Raw genomic sequence first — 25071 nt, 5'->3', positions numbered from 1 at the left:
CCAATTGTTCTCCAAATTCGACATGAAAGATCTTGGTGCTGCAAACTATATTTTGGGCATGGAAATTAAAAGAGATCGGGCAAAGAGGAAGCTCTGGTTAAACTAGAGGAAGTATGTCGAGACAATACTGTAGAGGTTTAATATGTAGGATAGTAAATTGGTGAAGGTTCCTATTCCTGTAGGTGTGAAGTTATCTGTTGAACAGTGTCCCAAGACACAAGAAGAGGAAGTGGACATGTCCCGTGTTCCATATGCAAGTGCAGTCGGTAGCCTAATGTATGCAATGGTCTGTACTAGACCAGACATTGCACATGCAGTGGGAGTATTGAGCAGGTTTATGTCAAAACCAGGGAAGGAGCACTTGACAACAGTGAAGCGAGTTTTCAGGTATTTGCGTGGCACTAGTGATTATGGTTTGTGCTACCAAGGAAGACCAGGATTGGACAGAGTGTTGGATATTCGTGGCTTTGTTGATGCAGACTGGGCTGGAGATCTGGATCAGAGAAGATGTACAAGTGGGCATGTGTTTAACCTATTTGGAGGTGCAATGAGTTGGATGAGTAAGAAACAATTTGTAGTGGCACTATCAACTACAGAGGCAGAATACATGGCAGCTACTCATGCAAGCAAGGAAACAGTTTGGTTGAAGAGATTGTGTTCAAGTATGGGGTTAGTACAGGGAGCTATAAGGATAGACTATGACAACTAAAGTGCAATTTTCTTGGCAAAGAACTTGCATATCATTCAAAAACAAAGCACATTGATGTTCAGTATCACTTTGTGAGGGATATGATAGAAGACAAAAAGGTGTTGCTGGTAAAGGTGGACACTTTGAAGAATACTGCAGATGCATTGACAAAATCTGTGAGCTCTGAGAAGTTCTCTTGGTGTAGAGAAACAATGGGCGTTGCAGGGCTAGATAAATGACTAAGCTCTCTTGTGGCCCCCTGTGGAAAGAAAACAATAAGTGGGAGAATGTTGGGTTGTGTTATATTCTTTCCACGACTAGCCCACGTAGTTAACTGGGGGGTTAGAGGGCGGGGGGGGGGGGGAGGGGGCGAAGCCCCCCCTTCGTTGCGCCGATTACGTAGCGGGAGGGTCACAAGGGGTTTGAGGGGTGCAGGGGTTAGAGGGCGGGGGGGAGGGGGCGAAGCCCCTCCTTCGTTGCGCCGATTACGTAGCGGGAGGGTCACAAGGGGTTTGAGGGGTGCAGGTAGCCCCCCTCTATGGGGTCTGGGGCAGCTCCCCATAAAATTTTGTTTTTTGGACCCTATATTAGGTTGGGCGGCCTACCTATGGTTTTGTGCATGATTTTCGCACATGGTTTTGGACGCGATGGTTTTCGGTCGATGGTTTTGGATGCGATGGTTTTTGGTCCATGGTATTGGATGCTTCGGCATGTATAAATATGTATTGTAACATTGAAAGGAACATAATGAACAATCAAGCTGGTAGTCCCGATTTTGGGATCCAGGGAAAAATCTTTGTATATATGTGTTTTATGTGTTATGCTCTCGCATTGTTTATTTTTTGTGTTCTAGAATCGTATGCAGGTAATTTCTGTACGAGGTTAAAACCTATAGTTGAAGACGTAGGTTGGTGCCTAGAGTTTGCTGAGTTGGTGCTCATTTGGGGGGTTGATGTCTCCTACAGGTTGGTGCTTAGTTAGGGGAATGAAATCTCTTGTAGGTTGGTGCCTACGGAAGTTGTAAGTTGGTGCTTACTCTGTACAAGGAAGTTTACAAAATATTTACAAAGAAAATTTGTACAAGTGTTTCTTATGAAGTTCTGTGTTTCATAATTTATGTGCTTCAAATATTTTAAAAGATAATAATAGTTAAAAATTGTCAGACCACGAGGTAACTCCTCAAATGTAACCATATTATTCATTCAGGTTGTTCATTATTATATACAAGAGGGAGTGACTGTTCAGTTCATCTCTCGATGACTCTCCATGTTCTCTATTATTTATTTAATTACAGTTGTTCACCCAATCCCAGGTGTCAACATTCCCCCCCTAATCTGAAGGGATGTTGGTGAGTCCAAGCATCGTTTTGAATCTTTCAAGTTTTTCTCTTCCAAGCGCTTTGGTGAAGATGTCTGCAATCTGCTCATTAGTGGAACAATGGCGAAGATGGATTGTTTTGGCCTCAACATGATGTCGAATCAGATGATATTTTGTATTGATGTGCTTTGTTCGATCATGGAACTTTGGGTTCTTGGCCAACTTTATTGCCGAGGTATTGTCAATCATGAGTGGAGTCGATTGTACTTGTTTTACCTGCAAATCTTCCAGAATTTTCCTGAGCCACACAATTTCTTTTGTTGCCTCAGCTGCTGCCACATATTTTGCCTCTGTTGTGGAATCTGCTGGAACTGATTGTTTGCGTGATCTCCAGGAGACAACTCCTGATCCAAGACTCATAGCATAACCCGAAGTAGATACCCTAGTTTCTTTGTCTCCATCAAAGTCTGAATCAGAGTACCCAATCAAGCTGAAGTCGTCCACCTGTGTATACTTGATTCCAAAGTCTTGAGTTCCCTTCAAGTACTCTAGAACTCTTTTTGCAGCAGACCAATGTCCCTCACAAGGATTTTGCATAAACCTGGAGAGGATTCCAACAACAAACGAAATGTCTGGTGTGGTAGTAGTTAGGTAGTTGAGACTTCCTACAAGCTGTCTATACTTTGTTGCATCCTCAAATTCTTTTCCTTCAATAGATGTGAGCTTTAAGTTTTGTTCCATTGGAGTAGTCAGAGGATTGCATTCAGTGATGCCAAACATATTCAACAGATCTCCAATGTACTTCTTTTGAGAAAGGAATATGGATTTCGGATGTTGAGTTACTTCAATACCAAGATAGTAATGAACATAGCCCAAATCAGTCATTTCAAAACTTTCCTCAATTCCTTCTTTATGGATGCAATGTAGCTCTCATTGTTCCCTGTCATCAAAAGATCATCTACATATACCACAAGATATACAACTGTTTTGCCAACCTTCTTGACAAACAAAGTTGCATCATCAAGATCATAATGTTTGAAATTGAGTTTCAGAAGATGCTCAGTTAGTTTTTCATACCAAGCTCGCGGTGCTTGTTTGAGGCCATACAAGGATTTCACAAGTTTGCATACTTTATGTTCATGTCCTTTTACAACAAATCCTTCAGGCTGGGACATAAAAACATTCTCTTTTAGGTCTGTATTCAAGAACGCAGTTTTTACATCCATTTGATGGACTTTCCAACCGTTCTGAGCTGCTAGGGCAAAGAGTGTCTGGATGGTAGCCCATTTTGCTGTGGGGGCAAAAGTCTCCTCATAATCGACCCCTTCCTTCTGTGCAAAACCTTTTGCCACAAGCCTGGCTTTGTGCTTGTCAAGTGAGCCATCAACTTTATATTTGTTCTTGTAGACCCACTTGAAACCAGTTGGTTTGGTTCCCAATGGAGGATCAACCAGCTTCCAAGTGCCATTCTTTATCAAGGCATCATACTCCTTTTGCATTGCTTCTTTCCATTCATCATGAGAAGCAACTTCTTTGAAGGAAGTTGGTTCAAAATTTGTAGACAAATTCAATTCGCAATCATAAGAAACATCCATATCAACAAGTGAATCAGAGTCATCTACATCATCTCCATTTTGCTGGGTTGAATTTCTAGTTCCTGTCTTTCCAACCTCATCAAGATGAACACTTTCAAGTGTTTTTGTCAACCACTTTGGGGGACCTTTCTGAGATGGTCTAGGCTGCTCCGTTGATTGAGTTGGGACTAAATCAAGATTGAGTCTCCCAATTCTGTCAATCACATCACTCAAAGTATCATCCGTTGTTGGAGTTTCATGCGGGGGAGAGAGTGCTTCAGAAGAAGATTCCACAGGTTGATCTAGTATAGGAATCCCCCCTTCAAGATGTGGAATCTGATTATCAAATTCTTGAAATGATTTTGCATTTGCGAATCTATCCAAGCGATCAAGTTGCTGCTCAACAACATTGTCAGTTTTGGATGATTCAAGAAAAATTACATCTCTAGATACAACAAACTTTTTATTGACTTCATCATAGAGATGATATGCTTTGGAGGTGTTTGAATACCCTAAGAAGATACACTTACGACTTCTTGCACCAAGTTTGTTTCTATGTACCTTTGGTATCAAGGCATAACATGTGGAACCAAAGACCCTGAGATGCTTTACCGAAGGAATGTGCCCATACCACATTTCATAAGGAGTCTTGTTTCTAATAGCATTAGATGGACATCTATTCTTTATATATACAGCACATAGAACTGCATCAACCCAAAACATCATTTTTACATTTTTGAAAAACATCATGGAGCGCACCATATTTAAGATTGTCCTATTCATTCTTTCAACTACTCCGTTTTGTTGGGGATTATAAGGCACAGTTGTTTGATGTTTGATCCCATGTTGGCGAAGATAGTTTTCAAATTCATTTGAAGTGTATTCTTTTCCATTATCAGTGCGAATAGAGCCAATATGAGATTGTGCATCATTTTCAATCCATGTATGAAAGTTCTTGAATATTTGAAAAACATCAGATTTGTTCTTCAATAAATAAACCCAACACATTCTAGTGTAGTCATCAATAAATATTATCATATATTTATTTCCATTTGCAGAAGGAACAGGCATTAGACCACATAAATTTGAATGAATGAGTTCAAGTTTTCTATGTGCTCTGGAATGTGAATCATGAAAACACTATTTGCTATGCTTTCCTAGAATGCAAGCATCACATTGCTTAAGTTTCCTAGGAATTGTAGGCAAACCAGTAACACCATTTTTCTTCAACAAGCGGAGGCTGTCATAGTTCAAGTGTCCAAATCTAGCATGCCATAATAAACTTGATGGAAATGTACCTTCTTCATAATGAGAATTGTATGAGAAATTTTGTGCACAAGCAGAGGTACCCTGCAGCTTGAGAAGCCTTTCTTCTTCTATCCCCGTCATGACAAGTGAGTGGTCTGATGCTTTTCTCACCTCAATATTGCCATCAAACATATGAATGGAGTGTCCTTGCTGGCGGATGTGGACCAAGGACAACAAGTTTCTCCTCAGCTGTGGGAGATATAAAACATGATGCAAAAGAAAGTCTAGAAGACAGGCAATTTAAGCCTGATTATACCAAGCCCTGATGGCTTGAGTTTTGATTTGTCTGCAAAGTATACTGCTCCATCAACATTGTCAGTAAATTCTTCAAGAAAATCTCTTCTAAAAGTCATATGGCAAGTTGCTCCTGAATCAAGCAACCAATCATTTTTCCAAGAAGCAAGTGAAGCATTAAACAAGTCTTCATTTACTCCAATATTACAGTGTGCCACTACATAGTGAGCAGATTCAAGTGCTATGCCTTTCTCTTTGTTATTAGTTTTACCTTTGGGTTGGTTTCTTTCATGCTCAATTCTGTCCCAAGGCAACTTGCATGTGGATGCATCATGTGATCCATCTCTTTTGCAGCGTATGCAGTGCAAATCTGACTTTTCTCCTTGAGAGTGTCTGCCCCCCCTGCCTCTGAAATTTCTTCCTCTTCCTCTTCGACCACCTCTTCCTCTCGAAGAATTTTGAGCAAGATTCTTCTCTCTATGTGCAAGGCACACAACCTCTTCAGAAGACTGAGGAGCTGTCTTCTTCCCAAAAGCTTTCTCTCTTTCAACAATTTTTTTCACAAGGGAGTCAAAGGTAATATCTTTGAGGTTTCCATTTGCTTGCAATGACTCAAGATAATTTGAGTAAGTGGGATAAAGTGCCTTGAGAAAAGCTATCAGAGGAATGTCCAGTTCAACATTAGTGACTTTGATATCATGCATAATAGATTTTACTTCTGATGCAAGAGCAAGAGGATCATCATTTTGTAATTCAAGGGTGAACAATTTAATCATGAGTTGAACAACTTCAAGTGCAGAGTGTGAGTCATAAAGTTCCTTCAGTTTTTGTAAGGCTTCGAAAGCATTTGAAAATGGCGAAATATGGCGACTCACCTCTTCATTTACTGATGCTGCAATCAATGCATAAGCTTTGCTGTTCTTATTTTCCCAAATGGCGAATTCCTTGTTTGAGGTAGGCTGTTCTGGCTCTTTGTCTTCGTCTTCAACACACACTCCTTTGCACAGCTCATTATAAATGAGAGTGTGTTTGATTTTCCGTGACCATTCTGGATAGTTCTCCTTCCCGGTGAGAACCACTCCCATAATAGATATCAATGAGTGCATTTTAAAAATGTACTGTGTAAAAAATCGCTCTTCTATTGGTAAAAAAATGACGCAGGAGGTTGACGAAAATGAGGTGGTAGTCTGTAATTCGACTACTGGTTAACTTTGTAACCAATCAGCTGCACTTAAATCCGGTTTTGTACGTGGATTTTCCCCCTGAGGGTGCTGCTTATCTAACCAATCGCTGTCGGTCCCTCGTTGACTTCTCCTTTTATCAAGCGCTTCAATCCGCGCCGTTGATCTCACTTCTCCAGATCCAACGGATATCGCGTCGTTTGCTCACCAACTAGCCCGGACGATCTCCACCGTCAATGGGACCCGCCCAATCGAACGGCTGTCGCGCAATCTCATAACGGAATCAAAAGGAATTAAAACCCTAGTTCATAAGCTTATCGCGTCTGAAATTTAAATTAACTCACATGCATCTTCCGACGCGATCACCGTCAAATTTGACACGTCTAATCGAACTACTATCGCATCACCCGCTTGCCAACTAGCTTGGCCAATCTCCACCGTCGATCAATCCCGCTTGATCCAACGGCTATCGTATAATCTCGCGTGAAATCTTGCACGATGCATAGCAAATCGAGAGCGTGCGAGAAAAGTGGTTTTCTTGTGTTGCGTGTCCCCTGCTAAGGTTAATCGCATGAAATTTAGGAATACTATTTCCAGCCTTTAGGGCACGCAAGATACCGCTTACCACTTGTCGAATACTACCCATGTGCTTAATTCATATTTTAATAAAGACGCTTAAGAAAAGGTTTAGCGCTTAAACTCAATATTAACGCTTAACACTAATTCACTATGATTTATAAATAAAATGTATGAACCGAGAAAAATACCCGATTAGGGTCCAGAATGCCGATATATAATCATAAGAGAATTTCATTTATCGCACCCGTGTTTAACACTATGAAACCAAGAGAGTGATACCTCAACTGCGCTTGTGGCGCAGTTGCCTCACATAACCAGCCGAACGTCTGCAGCAGTTGCCAGAGAGGGGCAGTGGTTGCGAGAGAGGAGTTACAAAGCAGAGAGGGAAGCCAAAAATGGCGCTAGCTTTGATACCATGTTAGACCAGGAGGTAACTCCTCAAATGTAACCTTATTATTCATTCGGTTGTTCATTATTATATACAAGAGGGAGTGACTGTTCAGTTCATCTCCCGATGACTCTCCATTTTCTCTATTATTTATTTACACTAATTATAGTTGTTCACCCAATCCCTATGATTAGGTGTGAACAAAAATAATCAAATAATGATTCACCTCCCCTCTCAATATTTCCAACAGCCTAATAGTAAAGGGGACACATGTACATTGTGTGTATAGGTATATATGAAGATCATGTTGTCATTATTGAGGAAATGTGATTTTGATGTATGAATGTGTTTGGGTATTTGGACGAGGTTCTCGTATTCTTTAAGGAGTTATTGTGCAACTTATTTCTTATATATTTTGGAGCTGTGCTCCATGTTCACATTGGTGTACATGGTGTGTACTTCTGGTTTCTTATGATAATTTTTGTATTTGATTCATAACAATGATCCCCTGTGTTTTGAAAACTTGCACAAGCTGCATCTAGATCCATCATTGGATCCCAACCCAATCAGGGGCATATTTTTGGCTCAAACAAAAGCACCTAGTTTTGGCCATCTGGAGCTTGGAGTCGGAGGTCTGACATAAGATCTGTGGATAGTCCTTTGTGTTATCAAGAATCTCCTTTTCCTCCAACAAAGTGAGGAAGGAGTCATGAACTAAGTGCCCATTAACTAGTTGCTCACCCTTAGGGCTTGGTAAGGGGATGTCTTGGATGACACCCGGAGCCATTTTGTTGTGAAAAATATACCCTCAAGCTTATGTGGCCATCACATATAAAGCAGGTGCCAATGGTAATTGTAGTCCAATCAGCTCGAAAAGGAAAATATTCTCAAATTTTATTTGGTTGAGAAACAAATAGATAAACTGCAGCATCGACAAAGAGGGTTTCGATGACTGTGATGGAAAAGGGGCCAAAAACAAGGGCCTTCTACATGAGAATGATGGACATCCATTCCACTCTGTCATGTGCCTTCTTAAAATCAATTTTGATGAGCATGGCATCCAGACCCAAACATCTAGTCCATTCCATCCCTTCCCAAATGGCTATAACATTCTCCAAAATATAGCGGCTTCAACTTTCAATCTGACATTCTACTCTTTCTTTAAATGTCAGAACAGGGTAAGAAAGACATTTATTTCCATCATTTCTGTCCTTGAATCTAGGTTGACTCAGATTTGAGAGATGGTTGTCATTACTTTTTAGAGTGCTCAACTTAAACCATGGCTTCTGTTTTTCGTTTATCAGTTCCTCCCAAAATTCTTTTAACATTTAGAAGCTTAGATGATTGATTTTTCTGAGAATGAATCTGCTGAATGCCTTGATTGATGTTGGAAGCATGAGGATGCAAACATTCTTTTTCTTGACTGAAGTCATACAAAAAATTGAGACAGTTAATCCTGAATTAATCATGTTGGTGTTTGATTTCTTGTTGAGGGGTGTATATGGCCAGCGAATTTCATTGATCTGTTAGATCTCACTGGATTTCATTTATTCTTCTGATATTGTACCTCCAAATGCTCCTTATTCTGTAAAGTTCAATTCATCGTGAAGTTATAAAATTGGTACTCTCTCTGCTGAGATGCGTGAATTGACCTTTGATGCATAATTGGAGTTAGGTTGAAAGATCCAAATACTAGTCGAATTGATTATAACTGTGAATGATGTAGAGACCTCACTTTGTGGACTCAGAATATGATTATGAGTCAAACAAAACAAGAGAGATGCAAATTTGTATCACCTATATTCTACTGCAAACAAGCTTCAATAGCTTTATTGATAGTTAAATGTTTTGAGAACCGTACATCCAAAATGCTGTTGTTTTGAGCTCCATTGCATTAAATTGCATGAGTGGAAAAGAAACCCCAGCTATCAAATTAGCTCGTGGCGACTCAATTATTTGCTTTGCTTTTTCTTTTTTCCTTTTTAAGATGTTTTCTTTCAATTCTTTACGTGGGGATTTTTCAGTTTATGAACATGAATATAGGGAATTAAACTAGAAATAGTTATTTCAATGGATGCAGAATAGGAGTAAAATCATGGGCTGAGGCAGTATGTTTTATTATTGTCCTGTAGCTTCGGTGTTCAATTTTTCATAGCTTGTTAATATTATCACTGATAAATTTACATATTGTTTCAACTTTCTACATTTCAGGCCTGAAGATGACTTGCAGACGGATGTTCAAACATTTAAGTCCAAACAGAGGTTATACCTGGAGAGTCTAGGTTTTCGCATCCAAGGTGCTATTGGTGATCAGTGGAGTGACATCAGTGGCCCTGCTCTTGGGAATTTCACTTTTAAGATGCCAAATCCATTGTATCATATCATTTAATTTTGTCTCGAGAACAAGAGAGTAATTCTATTGTCTACAAAGAAACGTAGAGATTTCTTTATGCTGCTTCTTTTATGGGAACTCTTGTTTTATGTTGTGTGGTTTAGAGAAGTCATAGTCAATTGACAGATTTTTTCTTAAAATCTGCCTATTTTGGTTAATAGCTGTATATCCTATTATCAGATTCCCAGGACTTTCTTTACAAAGGTTTATGGGAGAAAGGGCTATTGATGCTACTGTTGGAGTCAAGTGATAAGGATTTAGTTCTGAAAATATGTATTGGGATTTTATTATTAATAAAGAGATGTATTTTGTGTTTATTGTATATCATCATGTTCCATGCTCACAGAGAGCATCAACAGCCACCGCTCCATTGCTAAACATCCTTTAAACGTTATTTTTGGAGTTTGCATGTGATGTAAATAAGGAACTAGACAAATGGTTCATGAGTCAAACGTCCAGGTGAAGTGGACTCCCAATATGATAGTGCAAGGAGATTGATGAACTTTTCTAAGACCCAACATGTCTCTAAACTTGACAAACTTCACTTTCATTCAGTTATAGGCTGAAGATGTCCACTACATGGTCTTTAGTCCTTCAGTATTTGAACATGATTTGACCTTCCTGTATCTGCTTCCGAACATAATGATATTGATCATGTAGTTCAATATGCTTGGTCCTTGCATGAAAGGTTTCTGCCGACTGTATGGTGCTTCCATTATAACAATAGAGTGTTGTAGCTTCCTATTGAAGATTTCATTCACCGTTGGGCTCATTGTTTTCACATTGCTTCTTGTGTTGCAACTCTAGCATCCTTGTGTTCAGCTTCTGTAGTTGACAAAGCAATCATGGATTTCTTCTTGCAAATTCTCAATTTCTTTCAAAATTCCAAAGTGTCTATCTCACTTATCCAAACTGGTTGGCATCTGGACTTCAAATCAATCTTGGGGAAATACTTTGCTCCCTACAGTTGATCTATTAATTTGTCAGTCCTGGACTATGGGTACCAGTTCTTGATGGTGACGTTAGTCAAGGCACGAAGATCACACACATCTGCCATCCCCCATCCTTTGGAACTAACGCCTACTGATCTACTGTGGGATTTACTTCACTGAATAACTCATTGCTCAAGCAAGGCCTGCACCTGCCACTTGATCTCCTCACTCTCCAAGATCGAAATCCGATACAGAGCCATGTTTGACAATGTTGAATCTAAATTAACTATATATTCGAAATTGGGTGTGCTGTAGGTAGCCCCTTTGGCTCTGCATTTACATTCAACTCTACTTTTGCAGCAATAATCCCAATTGTCCTTCATTTTCTGACAACCTTTCATTATATCCATTTGTTCTTGAGTCAAGTCTGCACCAATTCCATTTAATGTCTGCAGTTTCACCATGAATAAAATGAATTTTTTGTAGGCATTAATCAGCCGCTTTACTTGGGCTGAAAAAGTAAGAGATGGTCCCTTTTCCTCTATAAGAGTACGATAGATATGCTTTTTCATCCTTACTTATTTGTGTTGATTGGCATGCTTCTGGAACATTGCATGATGATCCTAAAGATACGGGCTACCAACAACCAATTCACTCATATCTAACAACACATCATATGCTATATCATCTATGATTTTAGCTAAACTCACGTTGTTTCTTGATTGTGAATGTGTCATCTTTGTGAATCCATCCTAAAATGCTAGGGATTTGGATGAACCATCGTTGCTAGCTTCAACTGCAGCATTTTTTCCTGAACTCAAGTTTCTTTTACACTCCTTGTGTTGAAAATAGCATTTATCATTGCTTTCGTTGTCTTCATCCTCACATCGAGGAATCTCTCGTGTTCCTCATAGTTAACCAAAGGTCTTGGTATTTCCATTAAAAACAATTTTTGTTGATTGCTTCATTGATGACGTTCTTCAGCACAAATTTGATGAAATGCATATTTAAATAATGGTCATACTGTGTAACTTCTAAGTTTAAGTTGAAAACTTATTTTCTAAGGATCTATTCTTAAGGCTCATTCGGTATGGTTAGTATACTGTATTGTCTGAAAGGGGAGGGAGATATTTCATTTAAGAGGATAGACAAGGAAAAGTTTGCTTCTAAGGCTAAACAAAGGTCCAGAATCTAAGGATCAGGTAAGGTCCTGGGTGAGATTAGTTACCGACCTGCCTAGGCTAAACAAAGGTCCAGAATCGAAGGATCAGACAAGGTCCTGGGTGAGACTGGTTACCGACCCGCCTAGTCTAAACAAAGGTCCAGAATCTAAGGATCAGGTAAGGTCCCAAGTGACACTAATTACCGACCTGGCCGGAGTAAAAAGTTTATATGAAGTCATGTTGTAAAGTTAAATTGTGATAAATGATTAGCCCTGAAATTGTTCTCAATTGGTCATTTTCTTTCTCTGCATTTACCCATTAAAAACCCAAACATTTCATTTGTGTATTATTAGCCAACGTCAATTTATCATATTTTTGGTCATTTTACTTTATTCGGTTATTACATGTAAATTGATGTGTTTGGACAGTGTTGTGCAGGATCTTGACGAAATATTTGGCTTGCACATGTTATTAAATTAGAATAAACTAAGTAGTTATGTTTGTAAAACTATTTGCAATTGTTGTTTAATTATCTTTGTGAGAATCTATGCTTGCTACAGTGTTCCCCTTATAATTGTTATAGAGTTGCCCTTCATATAAATATCATGAAGTATGGATTAAAGACTTATTAATAACACTCACTTTTCAACAATAGAGTCTGAAGTTCTCTTAAACTCCATAACCCAAAAAACCAGGGCAAAACACACTAACTTCACACCACAACATTATACCACTTGACAAATTGTTAAGGGGAACTTGATTCACAAGTTGAGCTATAGAAAATGGATGATGGAGTTCGTGAAATATTGTTCCCAACAATCTTGTAACTACGAAGTGGCATTTAGTGTTTCTTGAGGAGTTAGTGGAAGGGGCTCCTTGAATTCCATAGGATCCGTTTTAAGGAATTAAAGAACTACCTAGTGGCATTTAATATTTCTTGAGTTAGTGGAAGGTGTTACACCTCGTATTCTTTGTGGTGTATTCTACATTTTTTCGCTAGTTGTGACCATTATTATGGGCCCAAAGTGTGATGATAATGTATCTATATATTGTGCAAAGTGTGATGATAATGTATCTATATATTGTGCTTCAGCCATGCTGGGATGATTGATGTAAAACAAATTGTCTTGGTTGCCCAGACCCCTCATAACTTGTCCTTTAGTCCCCATTTCAAGGTGTGCTTGGTTTTGATTGCTTTGGCCAACATCAAGTCAAACATTTATGTCTTGGGTAGGTGTTTAGGCATATTGGGTTGGATACATTAGCATACATGTTTTAGGAGAGCCCCTAGTCACTTATTTTGTTTGCTATGTAAAGGTGACTGCACTATGTAAATGTTGACATACTTATGTTTAACACACTCATTTTGTACCCTACATGGACTGCTTATGTAGTAGCACACTTTGGCCAAGAGATGAGTATGTTCTTATTCATGCATTTTTGCATTTTTCAAGGCAATATCATATTTATCAAGGTATTGCTCACACTTTTTGAGGCACAAATAGGCTATTTTACACTCACATGGACATCATCTATAAATGCCACGTGCAAACTAGAGTGCTCCCCTTATTTGCCATTTTTGGAGTTTATTTTTATCCATTATGAAGATCAACCCACATGTGTGGTCTCAATGAATTCATGGGGTTATTTTGACCATATGAGGATTTGCAAGGGTCACTTAACTGACTTCCTAACATGAGGAACTGACTCGACACTCATTTAAAATAAGTTTGATGATGTGAAGGCGACTTAGAGCATGGTTTGAGAACTTATTAGCCCATCTAGAGGAGCCATCCCTTTGTGAGGGACTTATTTTGACTTTTGCAGAGGTTGTTCCACCTCCTAGAGCTAGAGAAGTGGAGAAGGAAGCATGCTTGCTGTTGAAAAGTGTAATTAGGTTCGATTTCCATAATGACATGTAATTGTGATTTTATGTAAAGAGATATAAAGAAGAAAAATAAAATTATTGTAATGCTTGCATCATGGGTTTCATGAGGAAGAGATTTTATTTTAGTAAAGGCTCCCATTGAGAGCCCTTAGGATATTTCCATCTAGTCATAAAAGTCTAAAAGAGTCATTGTCATGAAGACATGTTGCACATTGTAAAGAGTCATACTTGTCTATGTAAAGTTATCCTCCAAGACCTTGTCACCAGCGCTCATTGAGTCGGCGTACAACGAAGGGAGAATTCTAGAAGGTGAAGTCGGCTTGCTCCAAGAGATCATGTTGGCTTAATTTCCATGAACCAATGACTATATATACCCATGGTCGGCCTCATTTGGAGAAGCAATTCAGTGAAGCAAGTCTACTAAGAAGTGCGAGAAACTCACTAAGAAAGAGCTTCTAGATCAGTGAAGGAGGACAAGAAGATAGCGAAGGAAAGGGTCAACATTGGAGGAATGTTTTGGGTTGGATTACCCTCACACGTGCGAGAAATTGCAGGTTCGAAGTTGGCTAGGATAGACCAAAATTGGTAGTCATAAAAGTTGATCAAGTTTGGGAAAGAACTTCACTCAAGGAGGTCGAGTAAGGAGGTGAAAGGAGTCTCCCTCTTGAGGAGACTATACAAGGAACAAAACTCATCTAGGGTTTCTGTAGTAGAGTTGCATACCTATTGTTAGGGTCATATAAATATAATAGTCTAGTATGGTTATTTAGCCATTTATCCCACATGGATATTGTAAAATTTATTTTCCATTTTAAATTGTTTAGCCTATAAAAAGAAAAATAGAAAAAGAAAGAAATAAAAAACAAAAAAAATAAAAAGGGGAATTAAAATATATATATATATATATATATAAAACCCCATAGGGCGTGCTAGTCTAAATGCTGCCAAATTATGTTTTATTAAAGTTTTGATTTTAAATAATTTTGATGTGATGTGAAACGACCTTTTGTCATTTACCATAAAATTTTTGAATGTATCAACGACAATGATTGTCCATGCTTGAATCAATGATGACAATTGTCCCTGCTCGAATCAACGACGGGGGACAACTTTCGGACATGGTTTTTGAATAGACCGCTCTAACTACGTGTCCATCCTGCAATGTTTTCGGGGGGTCCCTTCCCAATACATCTTAACACTCCTAACACCCCCCCCCAAAAACTGCCATCCCGTGCTTCCTTTTGCCCGTTCACCCCTGCGCCATCCGCTCACGCCACCTGTCGTTCATCTCGCCATCCACGTCACCTCCCCTCCATGTCATTTGATTGTTACCATTCAAAACACCTGCCAACAACAACTAAACATTGGACAATCAATCTCTCCCGCCAACAGATGCATTCCTAATTAATACCGTGCTCCAAAAACAGTAATAATTCCCTTTGCAATCCTCGCGAATTCCGTTATAAGAATCTCTCAGTAACCTGCAAATTTTCCCTTTCGACAATCATTTGAATTGTGCATGTCTAGCTTGAAGTGTTTTGAAGTTACCAACACCATGTGCAAGCCGTGCCCCTTTGCAATTTCAGTCAAAATAATCAGGTAACGTTGTTCCTTTGAAATTGAAAATGTCACTACAGAAGGGAAGGGGAAGAAAGATGAGGAAAGCCTGGTGATCCCTCTCGTAGCTAATCTAGATAGGTCCCCATTAATTGATACACAATACAAAATAGTTGAGACTTAGTGTGAATTCGACCTGTACGAGCTCAGAAATTGGGCAAACCAAAAGTTTTTAGATAACAGTGATGATTTGGGCATTTGGGAATCCCTCTTGCCGCAGTTTGTTTTTCCCCAAACCCATTTCTTCCCTGAATTTGTCACCTGGTGTCATATGAGATACCTTCCCAACCATAAAGCAGTTGTGGCCCAAAATAACCAAGTTTTATTCTCAATAACCCCAGAGAGTATCTGCCAAGCCCTTCAAGTCAATCCTCAAGCCTCTCTACATATTTTTTTCAGTTGATGCTCTTATAAAGATATACCAGAAACTTACTTTTGCCCAAAGAGCCCATATATTTGAGTGTTTCCTGCCTGAAAACTCTGAATTACCTAGAAGCAACCCTCCTCACTCTGCCTCCATTTTTCCTGAAATGTCAAGGCATGTAATTTCTATGGTTACATGTCTGTTAGGTTATCATTCAAACCAGTGGGTAGATGAGGTTGTCTTAGGATTTCTATCAACTTTCACAGTTGGACAGAAGCCTTCAATTTTATTCAATTACAACCAATTTTTATCAGATATTCTTCATGAGCAGTTTATGATGAAGTTTAAAGCTAAAGTTGCATTCAAACATCAATCAATTTTAGTATATCTGATGCTATTTTACTAGGCAAGAAGGTTCAAGATCCAATTACAGAGGATGGATGATCAGGGTACCCCATTATCAGTGATTCACTAGACTTCTTTAGTAGAAGAAACTTAGAGGATTATTCATTCACTGATTTTGTGGATGAGTTTCTACATACATCCTTGTGTCTAGTCAACAATGATGATATACTAAGGATTTCACTAGATATAAAAAAGGTCCCGCATCTCACCGAATAAGTCAAAGTCGGAGACTGGTATTTATACCAGAATTATACAGAGATCAGAATCTATGGGTGTGAACTTCCTCCCTATAGATTACCAAAGTTTGTGCCAATGAGAATTTTTTCTCTCGAATACATCAGACAAATGCTTAACATGGATGATTTGCACTTTGTCTCAAACAAGAAGAAAGCACAATTTAAGTTAAAGGCATATGTGGGGCCATATATTGTAAACACCAGGGCAACAAACAAAAAATTTGATGAACTACTCAAGCAGATGAAGTTTAAACTCAGTTTCACATGGTCCTATGATCCACTGGGAATCATTTCTAAACTAAGAGTTGAGCAGAAATCTACTCCTTATGCACACACACCCAGACCGGAGATAGAACAACATGCAAATTTGGAGCAATGGACAAAAAACAATTTGCAGGAGGCCGAAGAGCAGATTGTCAGCCAAACTTCTCTACAGACTCCAATTCCAAAGGACAAAGACACCAAGAGGATAAGGGAAAGCATGTCCCCCACTAATTCAGAATCACAGGATTTTCAAGTATTCAAGAGAAGAAAAAAGACTGATCCCAAAGACAAAATTGTCATTGATATTAAAGATGACACACAAGCCACTACTCAAGAAGAGTCATCAGAAGAAAAGGAGACCCAAGATCAAGCCACAATGGTCTTAACAGGTTTTCCAGTCACTCCTTTTCCTAATGTTGAAGAAATCACACAGTCACCTGTGTCTTCCTCATCTCAAATGGCCACACAACAACCAAACATTTTTTCCAGGTACAAGGAGATTAAGAAGAAGAATGAAGCCCTCAAATCTACAACTTATTCAGAATTCTAGAGGCAGACTGCCACTACACAACACAAGCTACTATCAACATTTGACACAGAGAAAGGGCAGTTTCAGTTAGCTTTTCTGGAACCTACAATTCCAATGCCCAGGATTGCTGAAGATTATAAAGCCTCCATGTTTTCTATTGATGCTAAGAAATTTAATGCAATCAATCAAATTGATTTGCATAAACAAACAAGAGAAATGATTTACTCAACTTTGACCAGTTCGGCCATGGCTGCCTCCAAATTGCAAACATCTCTAAACAATATGCATTCACAGTTAAAGATAGAGAGAATGTCCTCTCTGGCCAAAGACACCAGGATAAAAGCCTTGGAAGACTTGATTATCAAGCTAGGATATGATCCTAGCAATGTCAAGGCAGCATAGGAGATGATTAAAAGCAAGAATGCAGATATCTAGGCCCTTAGAAAACAACTTAAACTGCCAATCATAGAGCACCCTAAGTGTTGGGTTGTGTTATATTCTTTCCACGTAGTTAATAGGGGGTTTGAAGGGCACCCGTAACCCCACTTTATGGGGTCCGGGGCAGCGCCCCGGAAAATTTTGGTTTTGGACCATATGTTAGGTTGGGCGGACCCACCTATGGTTTTGTGCATGTTTTTCGCACATGTTTTTTAGACGCGATGGTTTTCGGTCCATGGTATTGGACGCGATGGTTTTCGGTCCATGGTATTGGATGCTTCGGCATGTATAAATATGTATTGTAACATTGAAAGGAACATAATGAAAAATCAAGCTGGTAGTCCCGGTTTCGGGATCCAGAGAAAATCTTTGTGCATATGTGTTTTATGGGTTATGCTCTTGCATTGTTTATTTTCTTTGTTTAAGAATTCGTATGCAGGTAATTTCTGTACAGGGTTAAAACCTACATTTGGTATTAGAGCTGTTTTGGCTTCAAGGGGACGCCTTTGTTGCTGAGGGGTTTTGCTCGAGCCTGTGGTAGACCCTGTTCAGTGGGAGATCTGCGAGATCGATTCTGGTGGTGAAAGAAGATGGCGAGCAGTGGAAAGATAGAGATTGAGAAGTTCAATGGTCAGAATTTTGAGTTGTGGAAACTCAAGATGGAGGATCTGTTGGTGGATAAAGATCAGTGGATCGCGGTAGATCCAGGTATTAAACCATCGGGAGTGACCGATGAAGAATGGAAGAAGTTGGATCGGAAGGCAAAGAGCATAATACGATTGTGTGTCTCAGATTCAGTATTGCTGAATTTATCAGGGGAAGCTACGGCGAAGGCTTTGTGGACCAAGTTACGGACTTTGTACCAATCTAAGTCTCTGGTGAATAAACTGTTCCTGCGGAAAAAGCTATATAACCTAAGGATGAAAGATGGAGACTCAGTGACAGAGCATCTGAATGCGTTTAATACTGTGGTCAGTCAGTTATTATCTGTTGATATTAAAATCTCAGATGAAGATAAGTGCATCAGTCTGTTGTGTTCTCTACCAGATTCGTGAGATAGTCTGGTTATTGCAATAGGTAGCAATGCAATTGCTTTGCAGTTTGATGAAATAGTCTCAGCCTTGCTGACGGAGGAGATGCGACGGAAAAATATGGACAACCAGAATGGTGATGCCTTGTCTATATGAGGACGGTCCCAGAACAGAAACAAAAATAAGTCATCGAGTGGGAGATCTAAATCTAGAGGGAGATCTAAATCTCCAGGAAAACCTACAAAGGTGGTGTGCTAGAAATGCGGAAAGGAAGGGCACTTCAGAAGGGATTGTAAATCTAAAGCTCCTGATAAAGGAAAGGGATCTGATGATGCTCCTTCTGCAGAGGCGAAAACCACCTCAGATGAAGGTGGGGATGTGTACTTGGCTTCTTCAAGTACACATGTAGATCATGAGGCATGGTTGATTGACTCAGGTGCATCCTTTCACTTCACTCCCCATAGAGAGTGGTTCTGCGAGTATGAGAAATACGATGGTGGTGATGTCTTCTTAGGAGATGATAGGAAGGCTAGAATCATTGGTCGGGGAAAGTAAAGTTGAAGTTGCAAGGTGGAAGGGTTAGAACACTTTTGGGTGTTCTACATATTCCTGCATTGGCCAGAAATCTGATTTCTGTAAGCAAGTTGGATGATGCAGGTGTAAAGACGGTGTTCGAGAAAGATACCTGCAAGATGGTTCGAGGAGCACTGATATTAATGCGGGGAGTTCGGATTGGAACTCTGTACAAGCTGCAAGGTAGCACTGTTGTTGATGGGTGCAATAATTCTATGGTTCCTGAAAATGGAGTAGAGAATCTAGTGGTCTCTGGAGAGAAGATCATGTTGTGGCATCAAAGGCTTGGACATATTGGAGAGAAGGGCCTTCGAATACTTCATGGTAAAGGTATGGTAGAAGGTATGAATAATAGCTCTCTGGATTTTGATTTCTGTGAAAATTGTGTATATGGGAAGCAGAATCGGGTGAGTTTCCCCTCTGGTGGTAAGAGGACGAAACAAATATTAGAGCTTGTGCACAGTGATGTGTTTGGACCTGTGAAGGTTCCATCATTGGGTAAGTCTGTGTACTATGTATCATTCATAGATGACTTCTCAAGGAATACATGGATATATTTTCTTAAGAAGAAATTTGAAGTCTTTGACAGGTTTAAAGAATTTAAGGCTTTGGTGGAAAATCAGACAGAGAAGAAGATAAAGGTGCTGAGGACAGATAATGGTGGAGAATTTTGCAGCAAGGAATTTGAAGAATTTTGTAAGAAGTGTGGTATAGCACGACAGAAGAATACTCCATATACACCTCAGAAAAATGGAGTCGCAGAAAGAATGAACAAGACGTTGATGGAAAGGGCAAGAAGCATGCTCAGTGGTGCCGGGTTAGGACAGGAATTCTGGGCAGAGGCGGTGGATACTGCATGTTACCTGATCAACAGATCACCTTCATCAGCGTTGGAGGATAAGACTCCACAAGAAGTATGGACTGGTAAGAAACCCTCTCTTTCACATCTAAGGGTATTTGGATGTGATGCATATGTACATGTTCCAAAGGAGAAACGAACCAAGTTGGATAGTAAATCTGAAAAGTGCATCTTTATTGGGTATAAGGATGGTTTAAAGGGTTATAAGCTTTGGAACCCAGTCACACGGAAGGTTGTGTACAGCCGAGATGTGTTATTCAGAGAGGTAAAAGATGTTATTCAACATGAAGTCCAACCAAAGGAACCTGAGAAGATAGAGTTTGAGCCAAAGGAGGAAGAATCAGACTCTGCAGCAGAGGAGGAATCAGAAGATGAAGAGCCACAAACTCCAGCTGTGAGAAGATCAGTTCGAGAAAGAAGGCAACCAGAAAGGTATAGTCCATCTGCTTTCAGTTCAAATTTTGCTTTGTCTGTTACTGATAATGATCCCAGAACTGTGAAGGAAGCAGTGGATTCAGAGGATGGAAAACTCTGGAAAGAGGCCATGGTCGATGAAATGGCATCTTTGCACAAAAATGAGGCTTGGGATCTGGTGGAGTTGCCGGCTGGAAGGAAACCCATTGGCAGCAAATGGGTGTTCAAGAAGAAGACAAATGCAGAAGGAAAGGTGGAGAAGTACAAAGCTCGGTTGGTAGCAAAAGGTTATTCCCAGGTGCCGGGAATTGATTTTGGTGATATTTTTTCTCCTGTTGCCAAGGTAACTTCTATTAGATTACTTTTATCTGTTGCTGCTGCTTTTGATTTTGAGGTAGAATAGATGGATGTGAAGACAACATTTTTTCACGGGGATTTGGAAGAGGAAATCTACATGAAGCAACCTGAAGGCTTTGCGGTGAAGGGTAAGAAAGAACTGGTATGCAAGTTAAAGAAGTCTCTGTATGGGTTAAAACAATCACCAAGGATGTGGTATCAGAAATTTGATACATTTATACGGGGACTTGGCTTCACCAGAAGCAAAGCAGATCATTGTGTGTATTTTAAATTAATTGGTGATCGTATTATTTATCTGGTCTTGTATGTGGATGATATGTTGCTGGTTGGAAATGACAAAGAAATTATCTAGGATTTGAAGACCCAATTGTCCTCCAAATTCGACATGAAAGATCTTGGTGCTGCAAACTATATTTTGGGCATGGAAATTAAAAGAGAACGGTCAAAGAGGAAGCTCTGGTTAAACCAGAGGAAGTATGTCGAGACAATACTCCAGAGGTTTAATATGCAGGATAGTAAACCGGTGAAGGTTCCTATTCCTGTAGGTGTGAGGTTATCTGCTGAACAATGTCCCAAGACACAAGAAGAGGAAGAGGACATATCCCTTGTTCCATATGCAAGTGCAGTGGGTAGCCTGATGTATGCAATGGTCTGTACTAGACCAGACATTGCACATGCAGTGGGAGTATTGAGCAGGTTTATGTCAAAACCTGGGAAGGAGCACTGGACAGCAGTGAAGCGGGTTTTCAGGTATTTGCGTGGCACTAGTGATTATGGTTTGTGCTACCAAGGAAGACCAGGATTGGACAGAGTGTTGGATATTCATGGCTTTGTTGATGCAGACTGGGCTAGAGATCTGGATCAGAGAAGATCTACAATGGGTATGTGTTTAACCTATTTGGAGGTGCAGTCAGTTGGATGAGTAAGAAACAATCTGTAGTGGCACTATCAACTACAGAGGTAGAATACATGGCAGCCACTCATGCAAGCAAGGAAGCAGTTTGGTTGCAGAGATTGTGTTCAAGTATGGGTTTAGTACAGGGAGCTATAAGAATACACTGTGACAGCCAAAGTGCAATTTTCTTGGCAAAGAACCCTGCTTATCATTCAAAGACAAAGCACATTGATGTTCAGTATCACTTTGTGAGGGATATGATAGAAGACAGAAAGGTGTTGCTGGTAAAAGTGGACACTTTGAAGAATACTGCAGATGCATTGACAAAATCTGTGAGCTCTGAGAAGTTCTCTTGGTGTAGAGAAGCAATGGGAATCTCAGGGCTGAAAAAATGACTAAGCTCTCCTGTGGCCCCATGTGGAAAGAAAACAACAAGTGGGAGATTGTTGGGTTGTGTTATATTCTTTCCACGTAGTTAATAAGGGGTTTGAAGGGCACCCGTAACCCCACTTTATGGGGTCCGGGGCAGCGCCCCGGAAAATTTTGGTTTTGGACCATATGTTAGGTTGGGCGGACCCACCTATGGTTTTGTGCATGATTTTCGCACATGTTTTTTGGACGCGATAGTTTTCGGTCCATGGTATTGGACGCGATGGTTTTCGGTCCATGGTATTGGATGCTTCGGCATGTATAAATATGTATTGTAACATTGAAAGGAACATAATCAAAAATCAAGCTGGTAGTCCCGATTTTGGGATCCAGGGAAAAATCTCTGTGCATATGTGTTTTATGGGTTATGCTCTCGCATTGTTTATTTTCTTTGTTTAAGAATTCGTATGCAGGTAATTTCTGTACAGGGTTAAAACCTACACTCAGGCCATGGAAATCACAAATTTAGAAATTGAGAAAGAGACTCTGTTCAAGTTAATTGTTGAACAAAGTGTTCAGATTCAAAGGATGGAGATAGACATGGAATCATTATTGAAAGAGAAAGAGCAGTGGACAACAACACGTACATCAGCAACAACAGGTACTTCAACACAACCAACTGCCAGCAACCAACAACCCAAGCATCCACCTCAGATTCCTCTGAGAGATTACTTCAAGCTCTAGGAGAACTCTCATTAACCAATAAATAAAATGCAAAATTAATGGCAACACTGACCAAGATGGAAGAGAGAAAAATTAAGACTGACAATTCATACTTGGTACAGGTACAAAACAATTTTAAATTAATTCAGCAGATTCAAAAGTATGAGGACCAATCCCTCATAATTCAGATGTTAACAAAAGAGGAACACAACATGCCACAATATCAATGCAAATGTTACAGAATTGTGGCCTTCTATTCAAATTATTTTTGAACAAGAAGAGCCGGTGCAAAATGTTAAGGCAATTATTGAGCAGACAAAAGTTGAAATTGAGCATAGACTAGCAGAAGCACACGTGATAATAAAAATGTTGAATTCCAAAACTAAAGATGAGCTTGGAGAGCTCAATATTCAAGATAGGACAGAGACAATAATGGAAGTTAAAAGAGTATTGACTAAAAAAAATCTTATGGTGCAATTAGAAAATAAGTGCAAAGAATTGGAGCTACAAGTCAAAAGATTTAATAGAAAATTTTCTTTGTTGCAGGGGGAAGGACTTCAAACTCTAAGAAATTCTAATGGAAAATTGATTCCATTAGAAAATGACCAGGATCAATTATGCAACATAGCTGAAAATGCATCTAAATTTGAAAAGGAAAAAGGAGCTATCAGTGGAGAAACTTTCTTGGAAGGCCTACACAGAAGTAGTTGAAAGATTCCGAAACATGGTAAATTTTTCTATCCCAGGTGAATAGCGATGGGACCAATTATTGGAGTTGGTCGAATGAGCACAAACATAAAACCTACAATTTTTGCAACAAGACAAACAGAAGGAGCCATAAATAGCTATAGTCAGCAACAAATTTCCTTCAAAGATTCAACAGAAAAGTCGAATTTGTCCAGAATTCCTATTATTTAGTTTTGTTTCAGAAATATCTATAATTTTGTTAGATATTATTTTGTAATCAATTCATTTTTGGAATCCGAAGTTAGTTCAATAGAAAGTCAATTAATATTTTGTAATAAGACTTGGTAGGGGTTTGATTATGCAAGAAGAAAAGATTTTTCTGTAATTGTAGGTAGTGGAATATATTTGAAGTAATCAATTCAGTAATATAGAGGTAGTGTCATTTTAGGATTCTTGTGTCAAGCAAATGGTGATGTTTCCCTCTTTGTAAATATGTTTCCTTTCAAGTTTCACATGAATGGTTTTCTTCCTAAATTGTTTACAAGAAGATTAAGGGTCGAATTTACTTTCAGTACTCTGCTATGGCTTGTTAAACAATATCGATGTTTTCTTTATGATATTAAGTATAGAATTCACCAGTGTATGCTCTATATTTAATCGAACTTAATTCTCATTCATCGCATTCACACCACAACAACTCTACGAGATCAAGGAGTTTTCCTACCTCGTCCCGTTTTCTACTCCTTTGTTTATCTAATTGATCATTGAAAACCTTTTTACTCCACACCCAATGGACTTATCTTCTATTTTACAACCAAAACTTTAAAAATCTACATTTTCCTTTCATACCTAGCATAAGATATAAAGCATAAATTAAATCATACAGAGAGAGCCCTCTCTGAAGCTGGAAGGGCTAGATCACAACTTTAAAGTGGTTTGTGGTTACCTCTGCAGTTTCCTTTTTCAACGTAGGAAAACTACAGAGTGCTAACACATACAAGAAGAGGCCGAGAATCCAAAGGAAGCCGAGAAGAGGAGGAAGAAGAGCAACGTTGAAGAGGAGGCTAGTGACTTGGTCTTGGGAGGACTCATGTCAAGAGTGTTTGTCATGGTCTTGGTATTTGTCAATTGAAGATCTATAAGAAGAATTTCATTTGGGTTTTCCTCTCAAAGAGTGAGAGGTTTTGGCCTTGGTTGAAAAGCCTATATATTGTGTCCCTTGTCTGTTTATTATTCATGATTTGGTAATTGTCTTGATGAAAAGAAAACAATAATAATTCAAGAAGAGAAGGTCATAATCAAGAAGTAAAAATACTATCACAAGCAATTATCATGAGGAGATAAATCATCTATCTTGATGCCCTAGATTTTTCAACACTTACCTCATTATGATCCTTCTCCAATGCATTTTAAGGAGAACATTGAGCCTCTAATACTGGTTTCTCCCCTTCTAAGGGTGATATCACTTCTTTTATGAAGATTTTGTACACATCGTATCTTTTTCTTGACTTACTCCTTATTTGTGTGAATGACAAGTCACTTTATGTTTTAATCTAGTTTTGAGGAATAAATAATGAGGAGTTACAAGCCTCATCTATTGTTAAACACACACATGGAAGAGATAAAATAGGAAAGATAAGCAGGAAAGCACGTCTATTATTTGACA

At 39.2% G+C, this 25071-nt stretch overlaps 1 protein-coding gene across 10 annotated transcripts in view; it reads left to right on the top strand.

The window, feature by feature from the left end:
- Positions 1-9983, top strand: part of LOC149146912 (acid phosphatase 1-like) — an 80554-nt gene extending 70571 nt beyond the window's left edge. For all 10 annotated transcript variants that reach the window (XM_089445640.1, XM_089445633.1, XM_089445639.1 and 7 more), the window contains one exon: positions 9481-9983. In XM_089445640.1, coding sequence (XP_089301766.1) covers positions 9481-9658 — 178 coding nt within the window. In that variant the 3' untranslated portion in view covers positions 9659-9983. The remainder of the gene's footprint in view (positions 1-9480) is intronic.
- Positions 9984-25071: the final 15088 nt, after the last annotated feature.

This window comes from Pinus tabuliformis, chromosome 9, assembly GCF_031772625.1.
Source record: "Pinus tabuliformis cultivar Carrire ecotype Pingquan chromosome 9, CPIR1, whole genome shotgun sequence".
NCBI classification, from domain to species: domain Eukaryota; kingdom Viridiplantae; phylum Streptophyta; class Pinopsida; order Pinales; family Pinaceae; genus Pinus; species Pinus tabuliformis.
The sequence above is the reverse complement of the archived record's forward strand: the minus strand, read 5'-3'. Positions and strand labels throughout refer to the sequence as shown.